Below are 17,209 nucleotides of genomic sequence, written 5' to 3' on the forward strand. Positions count from 1 at the left end.
GCACCGCCCAAGGTCACCTTTCATAACTGACTATTTGTTAAATGAAAAAGTCTCCTTTGATAGAGAAACGTCAGACGGAACTCTTATCTAGCTTGGTCCACAATTCCCATTCGCTTGGGAACTATGTGGAACAGAAGAAATTGTAATTGGACACAGCAGGCAACAGAAAGAGTTTTGCTGTAGAAATAGCCAATAAAGACACTTGGAAGAGTCTTGGATGGACCCCTGCTTCCATTTGTTTCAGGGGTTTTAAAGATGTCACTGCCCTGACTTAAGGACAAACGTCCTTCAGCCACTAAAGACCAGGGAAACTTCAAAGGCATCAGAAAGCTTGATTCCAACTGCATTTGACAGGGAGACTGTAATAAGCAGCTTGTCTCTAAGAGCCTGAAATGGTGAGGAGACGGGAAGGGAAGTCTGGGCAGGGGGTGGACAAAGTGGGGGCAGAAATGCTTGGAGCGAACCTCTAGCCTCTTCTCCAGGACTGAAGCAGTGGGATTTCACTAGAACAGAAAACAAAAGATCTCCAGGAGAAATGTGCTGTATGATGTCAGCTAAGAAGAGACAATCCTCCACCTAATAATAATCTCTAAAAGAGAAGAAAAAGGACCTTGCTTTCTCCACTTTGGGACTCAATCCAGCTGTTCTGCAGATACCTGAGAACATGGCGTAACCTCTGGACAAATAATGTCCAGGGGTACAGAGACTGTTCAGAATAGGGATCCCCATGCAGAAGAGTAGAAAGAACATTGCATTTGGGGTCAAACTGCTATAACCAATGTGAGTCACCTGGTCAAGTCATCTGGGTGCTCTTGCATGTCCTCCTCTGCACACTGAGGGGGCTGGGCTAGACAAGCCCGGGGTTCTTTTGGGCTTCTTGGGGCCTCAGTCTCCTCCTCCATAATGCAAGGGGTTAGTTTTAGCATCCACTGAAGCTCTTCTTAGCTCAGTATCTCTGCTCCTAGGAAACCGATGGCCTGATAAGGCCACAAACATGGCACAAACATGGCAGTTTCCCACCTAAATATGGCCTTACTCAACTTTGCTTTGTCAGGAACCAGCCCTTATTTTCCTCTCTGACCCTTTGTTTGGCCTGAAGCCCACAGAGGGGAGGGGAAGCATATGGATATGGATATGGATAATGAGTCCAGTGGGGGGCTGGGCAGAGGGGACCATTCCAGCTAATATCCCGAGAAGTTTATCTCAAACTGAAAGGCTAGGGAAAGCAAGTACAAAATATTGCCTTGGGGAACTGAGATGAAATAAGGGGGGGAAGAAAGTGTATGATGTCATGGGGTCTTGTAAAAGAGAAGGAGAGAGACCACCTTGTAAAGTCAAGATGATGAAACCATCGAAGGTCAGGATCTTCCCATTGAAGGTGCCCGGGAGAGTCCGGCACAAGGACCAATATGATCCCAGAGGCCTGAGGGAGAGAGCCGGCCACTGACTTGCAATAAAGAGAGAATATTTGTGGGCTTAATCCCTTGCCTACAATTTTATGGAATTGTTCATTTTGTAGATTTTTACATAATAATTACATGCATATAAATAACCTTGCTAATTCGGACCCGATGCCACAACTCCTGTCCTCTGACTGTTCCAGCAGGATGTATTCCTTTGGAAAATCCTTCACTGGGAGGAAGGGGAAGGCCACTTGGTATATGGTTTCTGACCCAACTTCAGGTCTAATTTATTCATAATAATCAGAGCATAGCTAATTAAGTCCTACCTACAGAAGCTTTCACTTTAGGCTGTATTGGCTGTCAGGATCTTCAAAAAGCGCATAATCACATTTAAATGGTCATAGTAATAAACCAGGGCCTAGGCCACAGTGCTGGGGGCTGGTCGCTCCCGACCATGGAAGTCTCAGCTCTTGAGAGCTTTCCCTCCTTCGTTCAACGCCTGCAATGCCACATCACGATGGGGAATGGGAAAAACACAGTAGCAGAGAGGCAGTGGCCAGTGTCTCAAGTGTGCAAAACTCCAAGAAAACAAGCAAACAGATAAAGATGCTGGCTACTCACCACCATGTTGTAAGCATCAGGAACTTCTATCTCAAACTGAAATTTTCCACCCTGGTAGTGACCCTCATCTAGAAAACACAAAGAAAAGAAAAAGAAACCTTTAAAAAGAAGAAACAACAAAACAAATACCACATTAGGATAAGGAGGAGAAAATGATTAATGTTTGGAAAAAAAAAAAAACCTACACTAGGAAGTCAGGCATTAGAAAAATGCCAAGAGTGATAACCTCATTTCTTTTGAAGAAATCTGGTTAAAACGATTTTCTCCCTGACTTTCAAAGATAAAACCAGAACATACATACTCAGAAAATATCAAAAGAATGAATTGTTCAGCCGTGGGAGCACGTGGGGCTGTTCCTTCATCTTCAAAGGGAGGGCTTGATTTGACTCAGGCATTGCCTCTGTCAGGAAGCCTTCCCTGATATTCCCCCTTGCTTGTTTGTCTCTCTTCTGTCCTTTCTGAGCTCTCCTTTGCTCACCTTACCCGGCATTTTACTTAGTAGAGTATAAGCTCTTGAGGGCAGACAGGGATATTTTTTCTCTTTTTATCTTCAACATCTGGCCCAGGTTTACAAAATGGTTGCTGATGGATCAATGGACCCTCCCTCCAACCTCTACCAGGTAAGATCCTCTTATGAGAACGGATAACTTCTTCTTGCCCCCCAAATTAAGTCACTTGGATGAGTTCTTCATTCTCACTCCAATTTGCTCTTAACATCCCAGTCTCGAGAATAATCACTTAAGCAGGAGAAAATTGTAAGAACATTCTAATTTTCTCCTTGCAACGGGCATATTTTTGCTTTTAGCCTAAGGCTAAACATTAAATTCACCAAATTTCCTAAAACAGCCTACATGAATATTTAATTTAAAATGATTAAAAACCTCATTTAAAAAGTAGTTTATGTGACACTTGTGAGGTTGTAAATGAAACATGACTTTTTAATCCTCAAATAAAAAGGAAGTAACCCGTCAGACAGAATCTCTGCCCTCCAATCACACAGACTCCTGTTCCTGGCCCGGCCAAGCTTCAGCCACACAGAGGACTGCCCCGTACCCCGCCAGGTTCTGATGGCTCTGGGAACAGAGTCTTTCCCATCCATGGCGTCCTTCCTTTGGATCCCCTTTGCTTGGCTCGGTGCCATGTTCAGCACAGTTTCTGAAGAATTTTCAAGAATGTGATCACGCAGTGGACGGGGACAAATGCTTCCATGACCTAAACTTGGCCCAATCAGGGGAAGCAGAAGGGATATTCATCTCTTAACATGGAGGGCTTGGGACTTGAGTCAAGGCTGAGACATCCAGGCCCCAACTCTATTCCAAAATCCACATCAATCTCAAGTAACCAAAAATCTGGACCTTAGAAACCAGAAAGCTAAGGCCTGGTAGGTGTCCATAAGGGGACTACAGCCCCAGGTTCCAAGCCTCTGCCTTCTCCTTCTGTTGGCCAGCACTGATTGTCGATGTGCGGACTTCTTGTATCCATCCTTTCAACCATAAAGGTGGCTCTCCTTCTGCAGAAAAGTCAAATGTACTACTGCACTGACTGATTTAAACAAAGGGAAGGCTGCTGACAAGCCAAGGCACCCCAACTCTCCTAGCCTCAGGTTCCTTATCTGAAAGATGCAGAGAATAATTGCTCTGCCTGTCACGCAGGGCTAATGGATGAAATGAAGGAGCTAATGGGCACAAAATGCTTTGTAAATGGAAAAATCATCAGTAATCAAATATAACCATCAGATCCACTGACTGAATGAGCTAGCTAAATGGCTGTGAGGTTGTCCTCTGCCATGCCCCCCAAAAAACTGCTGTGATCCTTTCAAAGGTGGGATTAACCCAAATGTGTAACTGGGAGAAACTGGAGGGCTTAAAATTGTACCACTCTGCGTGCTTTGAGGGAGAATGAAAACAGTAAGAGCTTCTCTTGCAAGAAACCTAAACTGAAATCCAGCTCTGGACCCCACCTGGACACCCGCTGTCCCTCCTGCTGAGTGGGAGCCTTCCTTTGGTCTTGGCTATTTCCACCCCAAGACAAGCCTGGCTCTTAGGACATCCAAGCAAGGACCTGCCATGAGATGCCCATGGTATATGCCCCCATGGAGAAGGAAAGGGGCAGAGCTGAGTCCCAACTCCAATCTTACCAGTGGTCTTCAAAGTCCCCCATTCCCTTCCTGAGCTAACCCCAGAACATTCTCTATAGAAGTAATACCATTTCTTTATGTGAACTGCTTATTGTTGATGCCTAATCGCTTTGCTACAAGAAGGATTATCTATCATTAAAAATTACACTAATTTGTCTTGCAAATTTTATCTGATTACAACAAAAACTCTTTCTGACCACGTCCAGTTTCCATCATTTGTTAGCCGCCCACCATGTAGCCACTTGTAAAAACTGAAAGAAACATTGTCAATGAGGGAGCAGAGAGATGTATACCAAAAGCGATTCAAATAGATAATTGCATCATTGCAAAAAGTGATGACGACTAAAACCTGGAAGAATTTTCTCAAAGTCTAACCATTTTAAAAAGGGGGAATTCTCTTTCCTTTTTAGACACTCTCATCTTTCTCTAATGCCCACAATTTTCCAGCAGAGACTCCAGAAGCGGGAAGGGTCTCATATATGCTCTAAAAGGAGGGAGGGCCCCACTAATAACCCCATGTACGGATCTACAAATTGTCCAGAAACATTACCTGGGGTGACTGTTAGCTGAAAGTAGTGAAGCTTGTTTGGATCAGGAAAATTCACTTTACACGTACCTACAAAACAGAACAATTGTGAGGAGAGTGCGACAGCCAGAAAGGAGACAGCAGCACAGTGCGGACCGTGGTCCACGGCCACAACCACCCGACAGCAGGACTGTGAGTGGCCGGGCCACAGGCACAGGCAAACTCTCTCTGAGTCATGCTGTGTCCTGGACACAATAAAGGCTCCAGTTGGAAAAATCAAGAAACATCTATTAAGCACCTACTGTGTGCGAGCACTGGGCTAAGTGCTATTTGCACATGAAAAGGAAAAGAATCAGTGTCTTCTGGGAGAGCAGGCCCAAGAATAAAAATGGAAGGAAAGGAGCAAAACTGGGCGTCTTCCAAAGGGAATCTAGAATCCCGGAAGCCATTGAGGTATATAATTCTCTCATTTGATGGCACTTGTCCTTCCTGCTGAACCAGGATTTTGATTGTCCTTGTATCATTACATAATTTTTTAATAAGCACAAGCAGACTGATAGATGACTTAGGCACAAAATATAAAAATACTGGAGAGATATTATTTACTTGTGCAGGAATTTTAATTGTATTAAATTCTCCTTAACACTTGAACCCATTTTGCAGATGGGATCTGTCAGCATTAAGTATGAAAGGCACGCTAATAGCCCTTCACTAATTTCGTTATCATGGTACCGGCAGGACAATGTTGGTTACAGGACTGCTTTTGAAATGCACGGATGAGGGCCCTGCTGGGGACCAAACTGCTAGTGGGTAATCTCTTTCATGTGACTTTGTTTCTCTATGTGGATTCTGAAGTTCACATATTCAATGTGTATGAAATCAGGGCCTCTGTGAGCAGCTAGAAATGAGCACCACCACTGGGCGCCCTGAAGAGTCCAAGCAGAGGCCCAGGGCTGGTGTTTGGACCGCTCCACTAGCCCTCCGGCCTCCCGCTGGCTCTTTGGGCAGTGTCCACCCACTCTCTAGCTCAGGGCCTGCGGCCTGCTGAGCTAGACTCAGGCTTAAGATCCCTCCTCTGGCAGAGCCCGCTACCCAAGCCCAAAGCATCTCCTCACCGCAGTGCATCAAAGGAGGGCTTTGGGGCAGAGGGAGCCAAAAACAAAGTGGTTCGTTTTCCATTTTTGTCTTGTTCATGAACTTACGTTTCTCTAGGCCTGAATGAAGCTTTTCTCTACAATTTTATCTGTCAATCTGCTGATACGACATTTTCAGGGATGGTTTTAGGTCACGGAATCATGGGATCCAGAGCTGGGAGAGCTTATTCTTGGGCCAAAAAGAGTTTCTCCCCCGCCAGGTGATCAGTCTGTAAAGGGGGACACAGGAGACCCTGTAGGCCAGATACATTTACTGGCAATGCCATTTTTGTTTCTGTTTTTTTGTTTTGTTTTTATCAACAAGAAATGAAACTGGTTACTTGTTTTTGTGGGATTTGTGAACAGATTTTTAAACTCACGACAAAAACATGTCATTTGGCATTTTATGTCCTGCCTCAGATTGAGCCGTAGAGACTCTGGGAGGCAAGCAATACTTTTAGGTAAAACTGTCTCCCTTTTTAGTACTGGGTGTTTTGGGGGGCTGGAGACCTTGTGAGGCAAGGTTGAAACTCATCTGTCTCCACTGCTGAGGAAGGACAGCTGGGTGTGCTTTTCAACAGTAAGGGGATTGAATCAAATCCTCTTTCAAGGAAAAGATCTGTTTTGATTTTTCCTTCTGGATTAGCTAATAAAATTGAACCAAAGCTACAATTCTATAAACTAAAACGAAACACTGTCAGCATCACCAGTCCAAAAAAATGATGGCCTTTCTGAAATGAGAATGTCTAGGTTTATGTACAGAGGCTGAGGGAAGTCTGAAACGGGACAAAATTAAGTGAACTAAGGTGGAAGAAGGCCATTTCCCTCTCCCAGCCCTTCCCTCAATTTGGAATGATTGTCCCGAGCCCTGTAAGAAGTAAAGGCTTATAGAATGTCCATGCCTAATGAGATCACTGTGGCCGCCCTCAGAAGACCTCAGTTTTCATTCGTTCTTTACAAAAGGCAGCAGCATTACCTTTATAGAAAATAGGGAGGGAGTGGGGAGAACCTCCCTCACAATGGAAATTCAGAAGCCAAAGGAAGGGTAGAGCGGGTAACAGGGAGGCTTCCTGCAAGATTAAAGAACACAACGCCCATCCACCGAGCCACTGTCAGGGCCAGCTCTGTACTTACAAGGTAAATTGGCTTCAAGCTCTGCAACCTCTGTGGAAAACAAAAAGACTCCAGTTAGTGCCAGTTCACGAATGTCTTTTCGGACAAAAATCTATCCCAAATGGACAGAGGCTTCTAGAATATTAAAAAACCTCAGTCCGTTGGACTAATTACAAAGAAGCTTGATACTAAACTGGTGAAAACTCTGAACTTGATTTCTAAAAGAAGTAACACAAGGCAGGAGGACAAAGCAAGCTGATGTGCTCCTAAACATGGCCTTTCCGTCCATGACCTGACATTATCACAGCAGCTATTCGAAAATAAGGAACTGTCCAAAGCAGAGGGACTATTCCCTCGGAAAGCTCTCTCACGGTGCTCGTGTACCTCAGAGGCAGAGAGAGACATTTCCCCGGCAGGTGTAAGGGTGAGTTTTGGCTCATATCTATACTTATTTCCCATCAGAATACTGAGGACAATAGTCGTGATTCCAGTTGAGATGGTGTTTTAGGTCTGCAGTGCTCCGGCTTCTGGATCTCTTTACAAGACAAAATCGGTGGCTATCAGGGCCTGTCCTGATTCTGAGTACCTTATCCCAGGTTGGAGAGAGGCTCTGGACTAGAAGCGGGAAGACCAGAAGCAATCACTGGAGCCCACGGCCTCCCTGACACTGGTCCCTCCTGAGTGACTCACGTGGGATCCTCTTGCATGAGAGAGGCACCTGATGCAGCAAGCTCTGTTCTGAGCCTCTGATGGGGCTTGCGCCCTGGCCCATGTCTCCAAGGAAGGGAAAAGCAGACTGTAGCCCCGGGGTAGGACAGGAGAGAGCTCAGAGTTCATGCTGTGTGGCTGAGGAGCCGGCCAAGGAGCCTTAGGAGAGGGATGCCTTGAAGAAGAGGAAACATCCCAGGAGCCCAGGGGGAGAGAATCCTGGGGGTGAGGGGGTCAATGGTACAGAGGAAGCGGGGGAGAGCTTGGATGGAAGGCCTCCCAGGTCTCTGCTAGCTCCAACCTAGGATCCTGATCGCCTTCGTCTGGGACACTCTCCTAAGGGAGATGTGGCCCGACCCCCTTCCTGCAGAATGCTAGAGCTCTTTTAACGAAGCCTCAGATGGCGTCGCCTTCTTGGCTACCAACTCACTCCACCGACTCATTCAGAATTTGCAATCTACTAAAACCATCAGATTTCTCCAAACTGCTGTCTAACCATGGGCTATCTCCCTCCTTTGGTACAGAAGCGTATTTTAAGTGCGAGAGCTTACAATTGTTTATTCCACTTACACCTCTTATCCAATTCAGTTCAATGTTTTAGCCCATCAGGCACTTTGGGGATGCTACCTCTGTCATCAGCGTCAGCAATCCCTTCCAGCTTTGTATCATTAGCAAATACAAATGAGAATACCGACATGCCTTCATCCAGGTCACTGAGGGCCAAGGTCTGGAACACTCCGCTGGAGACCTCGTTCCATGGTGAACTGGGACTATCAATGATTGTTCTTTGGATCCAGGCACTGAACCAGTTCCAAATTCACCTATTATTATCTAACTGAGCCACTGAACCAACAAGAAGAAAGTCCTCTATTCTGGACTTCAGACTCACCGTGAGGATGGGGTGGCTGAAAAAGATATGACCGGAACTTTGGTGGCAAAGGAGCTGGCTAAAATCTGGGTAAACTCCATCTCCCGCACACACCAAATCTGACAGCCCAAAGAAAACAGATTTAATTGGGCATAAACTACTCGCGCTGCGGCCTTGTTCTCCTTCCCGTCTTTGCTAGGACTCCTGTTTTCTAAGATCTTTCAAAAGGGGGTCACGTCTGCCAAGTCTTTCAGGACCAGAGGGTGTAATTCATCTATATCTAGTGACCTGAATTCATTAAGGGCAATGAAATGCTCGCTGGCTCCCTGCTTATCCTGGCCATCAATATCCTTTTGGCCATTTTCACTTAGTCCAACCCAGTCCAAAGAATGTTTCTTCTCCTTGCCAGAGAAAACAAGCAAACGATGAGTTCAGCAGCTTTGCCTTCTGTCACGTTATCATGACTCCATCTACCTGAACGAGTCTTTTTTCTCGCTGGGTCTATTCTCCAGCCTCAGGTTACTCTGAGCTTGGTCTCCTGACACTATTCTTACACCTCATGTCACCCCTTTGTGCTCATCTCCTGTTTCTTGTTCTTGCTCCTATGTTTTTAAAAGTCTGAGCCGGGAAGCTCCCTGTAATCCACAATTGTCTATTCAGACAACACTTTTTCTTTTCACCAGAACCATTTCTTTGTGTGTTCAGAGATTTCATTTTTGAGGTTCCTTCCTGGGATGAATCTGCCTGTAGAAGTCTGCCCACTGTCTCCTTTATCTGAAGCCTTTGAAATCGTTCTCTCCAGTCGATAACATGCGCCAAGCCATGCTTGCTTTTCTCTGGTCTATGACCAGAGTTCCAGAGAAAACAGAGTTGTTAATTCCCATCGAATGAGCCCTGGCAACGGTGTTCTGATTCTTGGTGAGAGTCAGGTAACAGGACAGACTCTCCTCGGCTGACTCTGTGGCTCTTGCCCTTATACCTCACACGGAAGGGGGCCAAGTATCCTCACAGCAACCACTATCACCAATGCAAGACACAGCTCTGGTAGCATTAGGGGCAGTCAGGCAGAACAATGGGGAGAATACCGGACTTAGAAGAAGGAAGCCCCGAGATCAAATTCAAAATGGATCTTTTTTCTTTCACAACTACAGATAAAATCTCACAGTCCACTTGAATAGCAATTGATTATCTAAGTTATCAGATTATAAACTTCAAACTACACTGGCTTTCTAGAAAACTTATAGGTAAGATTCTTGAAAAATTTCAAGATATAAAGCCTCTATAAAAGTAATATTCAAAAGAAGCTAGAGATATCTGAAAGGCTATTCTTATTGAGTAGCTATTTAGTTTATAATTATCAAGGCCCCAACTCAATTTTAGAGCGTTTGCTAGCTACAAAATCAAGCCTACGGACAGAAGATTTTGGTATCCCACGTAGCTGACTCTCCAGCTTGAGGCACTCTCACCTGACACTTAACATAGAAGAGGCACTTAATGAATATTAATTGACTCTTGGGAAATCTCACTCGATCAGGCTCATTCATGTGTATCCAGCACTTACTGGTACAAGGCAGACACGGAAATTCTTGCTGAAATACGGACATTCTCGCTAATTATGGCTACTTACACCCAATATGTAAAATCTCCTAAAATGGGTTCTAAACAAACTGTCACATATTAATTTTGAGATCGGGTCTCCCCATCTCATCCAGACTGTCAAACCGTGGCCACTCCAGGGCTTGATCCAGCCACGAAGTAGCACAGAAACTTTAAGCTGCTCCAAATGGCCCTCTTTAGGCAGCCCAATGGCCTTGCCTACTTCCAGAGGCTCCCCATAGTGGTGCTAGACTTAGGAAGGCACTCAATTAGCTTGGGCTACTGTGGGTCACAACAGGTAAAAAAAAAAAAAGAGGGCCATGGATGTCCCCGCCAAGGCCCAACTGGCCATCTTTACAAGGAGAGAAATAGCACCCAGCACACACATTTTTTTTTTCTCCTGTCATCAAACAGACAGTCCTCAAGAACCTGGAACCACACATGAGAAAATTGTGTCAACTTAGAAGTCTCAGCTCAAATGAACAGGCCAATCCAATTCTGCTCCAGCAAGAACCTCGGAGACCCAGGCCAGACCCTTCCTCAGCACATCTGGTCAAATTCTGGCTCTTGCTGCAGGGGGCCCTCCCTACTTCTTCCACTTGGAATTAGAGTCAGATGAATGTTAAGAGAGTCTAAGGGACAAACTCAACTTTAGGTGCCCTAAGATTCTAGGAACAGACTCCCATCCCTTTCACTGAATGCTTAACCTCCTGGTGCACCATAATGGAAGTGCTCCACGAAGAGCTAATGCTCCCAGATGCTGCTTTGGATCGACCGTTACTTGCATAAAACGAGGACTAAAAATCCACCTTAATTTTACTGTCAAACCCTTGGAAGGCGGCCAGCCCAAACAGCATTTCAGAGTTCAGGTTTCACAACACCTACGAGACTCAGCTATAGGGAAAGTAGCAAGGTTTATTCCACTGGCTTTCCAGTAACCGAAGCTGTAAATTGTGGAGGGACCTTCAGAGAATCCCAGAAGTGGAAGGGACCACGCCCAACCTGGATCCTCTGCAAAACCCTCAGAAGCTCATCCTTCAGCCTTGTGGGAGGAGGGGCCCAAGGCCTCCCAAGGAGCCCTATTCCCAGAGGGACGGCCTTCCTTCTTGGGGAGTACCCCCCAACAATGGCCACCTGAGCTGCTCTGCTCTAGAAGGAGTCTGGGTACAAGTTCCATGCCTACTCCAATGGAGTTGCTCCCATGGCCAGGTTCAGCAAATGCAAACAAACCTTTTTAATCAAAACAAAATATGAAACACAAAAGTCAAAGTGCCAATTCTAAGCTCTCTGGTGGTAGGGATTCTCACGTACGTGTGTCCCACGAGCTGCAAGAAGGCCTTGGTGCCCAAAGAAGCTGGCTGAATGAGTGCTGAAAATGGGCAAACTTCCAGAGTCTGGCCACTAACATTCTGCATTAGCTCCACCTCGAACACCTTCCGCTAGCACAGTTTTAGGAGATTCTTTTAACAAACTTTATTTTGATTGGGATGCTCCCAAGCGTGACCCTAAAACCTGACTGGATCCCAGAGTTTGAGGGTCTAATCAATACATTTTCCTGAAGAGACCCAAGAGACAAAGTGCTTTGCCTGATATCAGACAGGGAGTTTATGAAGGTCTCTCAATTCAATCAGGCAACAAACCGTTATGAAGCACTTCTCATGTGGAAGACACTCTGCTAAGCACTGGGGATACGAGGGAGGTAAAACAGAACAAAAAGAGTGAGCCCTCGCCCTCACCCTCAGGGACTGCCCCTTCTCACTGAGGAGACCACGTGTACTTGTCTAGCTCTGTACAAGACAGACAGACAGCCTACATACAAGAGGAAGGAGTGCTGGGGGGACAGGGGAAGACCAGGAGAAGAAAGGAGAAGCCATTGGAGATTCATGCTGGAGAAAGCCCGGAGGCAAAGGGCAGCACATCCCAGGGCCGGACACATGTGGCTGCTGGGTCACAGAGAGCAGGGAGGCAAGCTGGCCAGGGGGAGCGAGCCCCAAAGCTACAGGAGGGAGCAAGGGATGAAGAGTTCAGGGTGATGTCTGGTTCTGGAGGTAGCAGCCAGGCTCTAGAGATCGCTGAGCAGAGGGTGACATGGCAGACCTGGAACTTAGGAGGCCGCTCGGCAACCAGACATCCGGGTGAGCAGTGGGCAGAGGCTGGGGGGCCGAGAGAAAGGACACAGACAAGACTTATATGGTTCCTCCACACCGCACTTCTCTGGATATTCAGTGGGGAGCCATGGGGCAGAGCACAGGGAACCCTAAGACCTGAAATCATAGGACCTGTCTTTGAATCTGGGTCCGCTACTGAACAGCTAGCATGGCCTTAGGCAAGTCAGGGCCCTTGTAGGCTTCGGTTTTCCTCATCTGTCAAATGAGGGGGTTGGACTTGATGGATTCTCAGGTGCCTCTGGCGAGAGACTGACCCGGACATTTAACATAAGACAGCCTTGCCCACAGCCAGCCTCCTCGGTACCTACTGCAAGAGCATCCTGCCCATTCTCTCCTCTGGGGCAGGCCGTGCTTCTAGGTGATCCCAGGCCCCTGCTGCCTGCAAAGCCTAAATGAGGAACTGCTGGTGTCTTCCACACAGACTCTCCAGCCAGCCCCTTCCTTCAGGGACTGGCCAGTTTTCTGTTGAGGAAGAAACTCCCCTAACCTTGCTTTCCTTCCAGTGAGCAGAAGTGTTTTGATGGCTGCTGACAGGTTACCTTTAACGAGCAGTTTGTCCCTCACAGACACTCGCCGCGTGGAGTCCGAGGTGGTGCCAGACGGACGGGATCCTTTAACGCCCTCATCCCTCTTCAATTTGCTCGCCAATGTGAGCATTACTGCTGCCTTTACCCTGCAACGGAGAGAGGAGCAGAAACAAGAGGAATTCTCTTTAGCTCAAGCGTGAAAGGAGTGCGGGTTCCTATGAAGGTGGGAGCTTTGGATTGAAGACCCCACCTGCCAACTTTGCTCAGGGGGCCCCATTTAGAGAGAACAAGAGGAGAGCCTCGCTGCTAAAATTCCTGTAACCATAACGCAGGGTCAGAAGAGCTTCACTAACTACAGCACTGTCCATCCTGGAGGGATGGAGAGATCATGGAAATCCTGCCCAGGAAAGAGGTCTCTACTACTCACTGCCTCCCACCCCGACCAGCCAGGAGGGTCCTCTCGCCAGGACTCCCTACCTTCTAAGTACCAGATCTTCCTGCCAAACACCTCAACAACCTCCCTCAACAGGACCGGAGAGAGCCGCCCAGAGATGGCTGACGCCCCATCTACCATCAAAGGACCCACACATACAAGCAAGTGTAGCTGGTAGGAGCTCTGAAGAAGGGCCAGGTGCACTTGGAAAGGCAAATTTCCACCCAGAGACTGGCAGAGTTAACACTCAATCCCTCTGCTAAAACCAGCCTGTGTCCGCTTCTCTTCTGGCTATCTGGATGGTATTGACGGACAGCCCCAGGGGGTCTGCCCATTGGTGGAGGGAGCAGGCGGGGGAGGGAGGAGGTGGAGACTGCAGGCAGAGGCTGAGAGCTGTAGCGCTCGTCCTGCTGGGCCCATGCAAGGCTTTTTACCTACACAGGAAACTTAAGATGCTTTTACAGAAAAATCCCACATAAGTGCTTCCCACATAAGGAAAACAGCTAAGGAGGAAAAAGGTTTTTCAGGCATGATGTTTCTCAGAGTTTAAAGTACAGCTAAGTACATGGAACAGAATCTATCCTGTCTTAATGTGAAATAACCACCACGATGAGAAATTTGGGTTTGAAAGTCCAAGGACCCTTAGGTTGGAGGGGGAACGGCTGTCTCCTCACCACACCTGTCGGCAGAGGCAGGAAGAAGACACTTTTAGGAGTCCGGTGGATTATGGGACAACTTCTCCCTTGGCCACCCTACCTCCCATCAGCCTAGCAGCCCACTCTGCACTGTCTAGAACATCTGGAACGACATGTGGCGAGCAGCTTGGCCGAGCAGACCGGTCAGAAGATAGAGACTGCCAAGTCCCTGCTTGTAGAGTGGCAAAAGGCAGTTAACCTTAGATCACGATAACACATTTTATCCAATTAGAATTTAGTGCTATGGTAATTGTGGAAATATGTATAGAAGAATTGCATGTGTTTAACATATTACTTGCCATCTAGGGGTGGGGGAAAGGGAGGGAAAAAATTTGGAACACAAGATTTTGCAGGGGTGAATATGCGCATGTTTTGAAAATAAAAAGCTTGAATTAAAAAAGGGAAAAAATAATTTAGTGCTGACTCAAAATCAGACTACCATATAACTACTATTTCAGTGGACATGAAGCCCTCATTGGAAACATAAGTGCCTGAGAAAACGAGAGAAGAGACATGATGCTCTCCTGGGAAAGGCCCAAGGCCCTATGGGAAGGATAACAAAATAAATCCTCTTATCTTTCAAAGGGGAGGAGGATGGAATCTACCCCCTCAGGAATGAGTGCTCCCCAAGGCTTTCCTCCCAGAGCTTAGACTACCACCTCTCAGCAGATCATTCCCAAATCTTCCTCTGGAGTTCTGACCTCTCTCCCAAATTCTATGATCATATTTCCATATGACACCCTGAGAGATGCCTTGTGGAAGGAAAGAAGCCAAGGCCATGGAGACTGGGGATCTGCCTAGATTTAGATTCCAGCTCGATGGCCACCGTGACCTGACCAGGTCAGTCCCTGGTGTTACTGGCCTGAGTTAGACAAAATAACCTCTAATTGTCCTTCCAGCTCTAGACCCTATAACCTACAACCACAAGTCCTAACACCCAAAGCCCACCTTTGTATTTCCTTTAAATCTGCCACATAAAAAACTGGCTATTTTTCTCTCCTCTTGCCATCTCCATGTGTTCCATTGATTATTCTGTCAAACCCTACTTCAGGCTCTCATGGCTAGCCTGGACTATTAGGAGGACGACTCTGTTCCAGTCCATCTTATAGGGCATTCTATGTAGAGACACTTCTGACAACATCATTCAAATACTATTTTCGAATCCTCTAAGAGTTGTTTAATCTGTAATCTCCCTCAGTTTATCTCTAGAGCTTGTTGGACAAAAAGGACATTTCCTAAGGGAATGTATGAAATTATGATTGTTTAGCGAAGTTTCTTCTACTTATATGACACTGAAAAAAGCATGGGATTATGGATCTTCTCTTTAACTTTCATGGCCTAAGAGAAACGTACAAGACTGTAATATGTAAATGAATGATTTCTTGGTCAGTCTGATGTCATTTTGCCTTTAACAGGGCTTGTGAGATTCCTGATGGGGGTTTACGCATTCCCTGAGACTTGAATCTATGCTTGAGCAGGACAAAAAAAAACAAAACCACCTAAATTTTTACCTCCATATTTCTGTTGTGGTAAATATGTATTTGACAGCAGTAACCGTCTACATGAACTCAGAAGATCGGTCTCTCATAACAAATATGGTGACCCACGTGAATTAAGGCAATTAGGTTGGAAAGTTTTCACCTCAGAAATTCTCTAGTCCATGAAAGGTATGCTTACTTGGAGAATTTTGAAGGGGGAACTCAGCCAGGTCATAAAGACAGCAACATATATATATATATATATATATATATATATATATATATATATATATATATATATATATATATATATATTTTTAAAGATGGTTACCTCCTTCTTCCCACTCTTTACCAATAAATAAAAAAAAAAAATTTAAATTCCCAGTAAGGAAGACAAATTTATCTTCTGTGTTCTATGCACTTCTATGTATTCTTCATTTTTTTTGTCACTTCCATTTGAATAATAAATCTATTAAGCTAAAAACGAGACATTTCCCCCAAACTTTGTGCTCTGTTTGTCCTTATGGGAAAACAAACTCTTTAAAACATCTCATTTCCATTCAGACACGTAAACAAGATACCTGTCTAAGTGTTAAGGCCATTACATCTGGCTTGACTGGCCTGAGGGGTCTGGTGCTGTGGTTCTGACTGCTGGGTCAGTGTAAGACACTAGAGGGGGGGCAGATCTTCTCTCTGGCCTGGTTCAGGTTCTGATCCACCCTTGGTAGTGTTTGGAACTGTGGTGTGCTCAAGGGCTAAAGGATTCTAATAAGGATGCCTATATAATATATATCTTAGTGTCATTTTGAAGATCAGGCAGAAATCATCTGGGAAGCTCAATCTTTCTTTTTACTAAATTATTTATTTTATGGTGTTATCCCTGCCCCCAATAACAAAACTTGCTTCTGACATAAAGATTTATTTTGAAAGAGTTAGTAAATTAGTTTCAATTAAAGTTTCAGTGATTCTATCTGAAAGAAAAACATGGTTCCAAAATCATTCTTCTTTGGGGTTGCTCAGTTTCTAGTTCAAATATTCCTAGTAAAAAATTATATTCCACAAAGTATAGAATCTCATTCCATTTCTTCTAAAGATATTCCTATGAGTTGCCTCTTGGCTAACTAGAAAAAGATTTCTTTTTTTTTTCTTTTTCTTTCTTTCTTTTCTTTTTTTGCTGAGGCAATTGGGATTAAGTGACTTGCCCAGGGTCACACAGCCAGGAAGTGTAAAGTGTCTGAGGGCAGACTTGAACTCGGGTCCTCTTGACTTCAGGGCTGGGGCTCTATACATTGCGCCTTCTAGCTGCCCGTAGAAACATTTCTTTAAGGAATCCAAAATATATAAAGTCCAGTTTAAAAATGTCTGTAAAAATGTTTGGACAGGATTAAATTCAGGGAATGAATATCCTTATGTTTTCACCACCACAACCCTTCCTGACTCTGAAAAGTATCCTCTGATTTTAACACTGTACTTGGATTTAGATTGGCTATAGAAAAATCAATATTTTTCCCAAATGGCTTATTAGCACATCTGAGCAGACCCTGAGAATGAAAAATTCTGACCTAAATTTGAAAAACAGGTAGTCCAACAATTGGCTTTGACATCCTACAGACATGTCTAGGGGCTTTGGTAATCAGAAAACCTCACCTTCTTGTACAAGAAGTGAGGGTCCTGACCCCAACATTTAGCATAATATACTTTTCTAATCCTTTCCAGGAAAAAAGGTGGGAGAGTAACAAATTGGAGCAAGTTTGGGGAGTTTAGAATGGTGGGGAGGACTATCCTTCTACCAATCACTTGGTA

The 17,209-nt window shown here is 45.4% G+C and overlaps 1 protein-coding gene across 1 annotated transcript in view; it reads right to left on the reverse strand.

The window, feature by feature from the left end:
* UBE2F (ubiquitin conjugating enzyme E2 F (putative)) overlaps window positions 1-17,209 on the reverse strand; it is a 77,807-nt gene that overhangs the window by 38,674 nt on the left and 21,924 nt on the right. Inside the window, exons 2-5 of the mRNA XM_074264348.1 lie at window positions 12,813-12,946; window positions 6,955-6,984; window positions 4,712-4,777; window positions 2,025-2,092 (exon numbers count right to left, since the gene is read on the reverse strand). Coding sequence (XP_074120449.1) covers window positions 2,025-2,092; window positions 4,712-4,777; window positions 6,955-6,984; window positions 12,813-12,930 — 282 coding nt within the window. The 5' untranslated portion in view covers window positions 12,931-12,946. The remainder of the gene's footprint in view (window positions 1-2,024; window positions 2,093-4,711; window positions 4,778-6,954; window positions 6,985-12,812; window positions 12,947-17,209) is intronic.

Source organism: Sminthopsis crassicaudata, chromosome 4 (assembly GCF_048593235.1).
Source record: "Sminthopsis crassicaudata isolate SCR6 chromosome 4, ASM4859323v1, whole genome shotgun sequence".
NCBI classification, from domain to species: domain Eukaryota; kingdom Metazoa; phylum Chordata; class Mammalia; order Dasyuromorphia; family Dasyuridae; genus Sminthopsis; species Sminthopsis crassicaudata.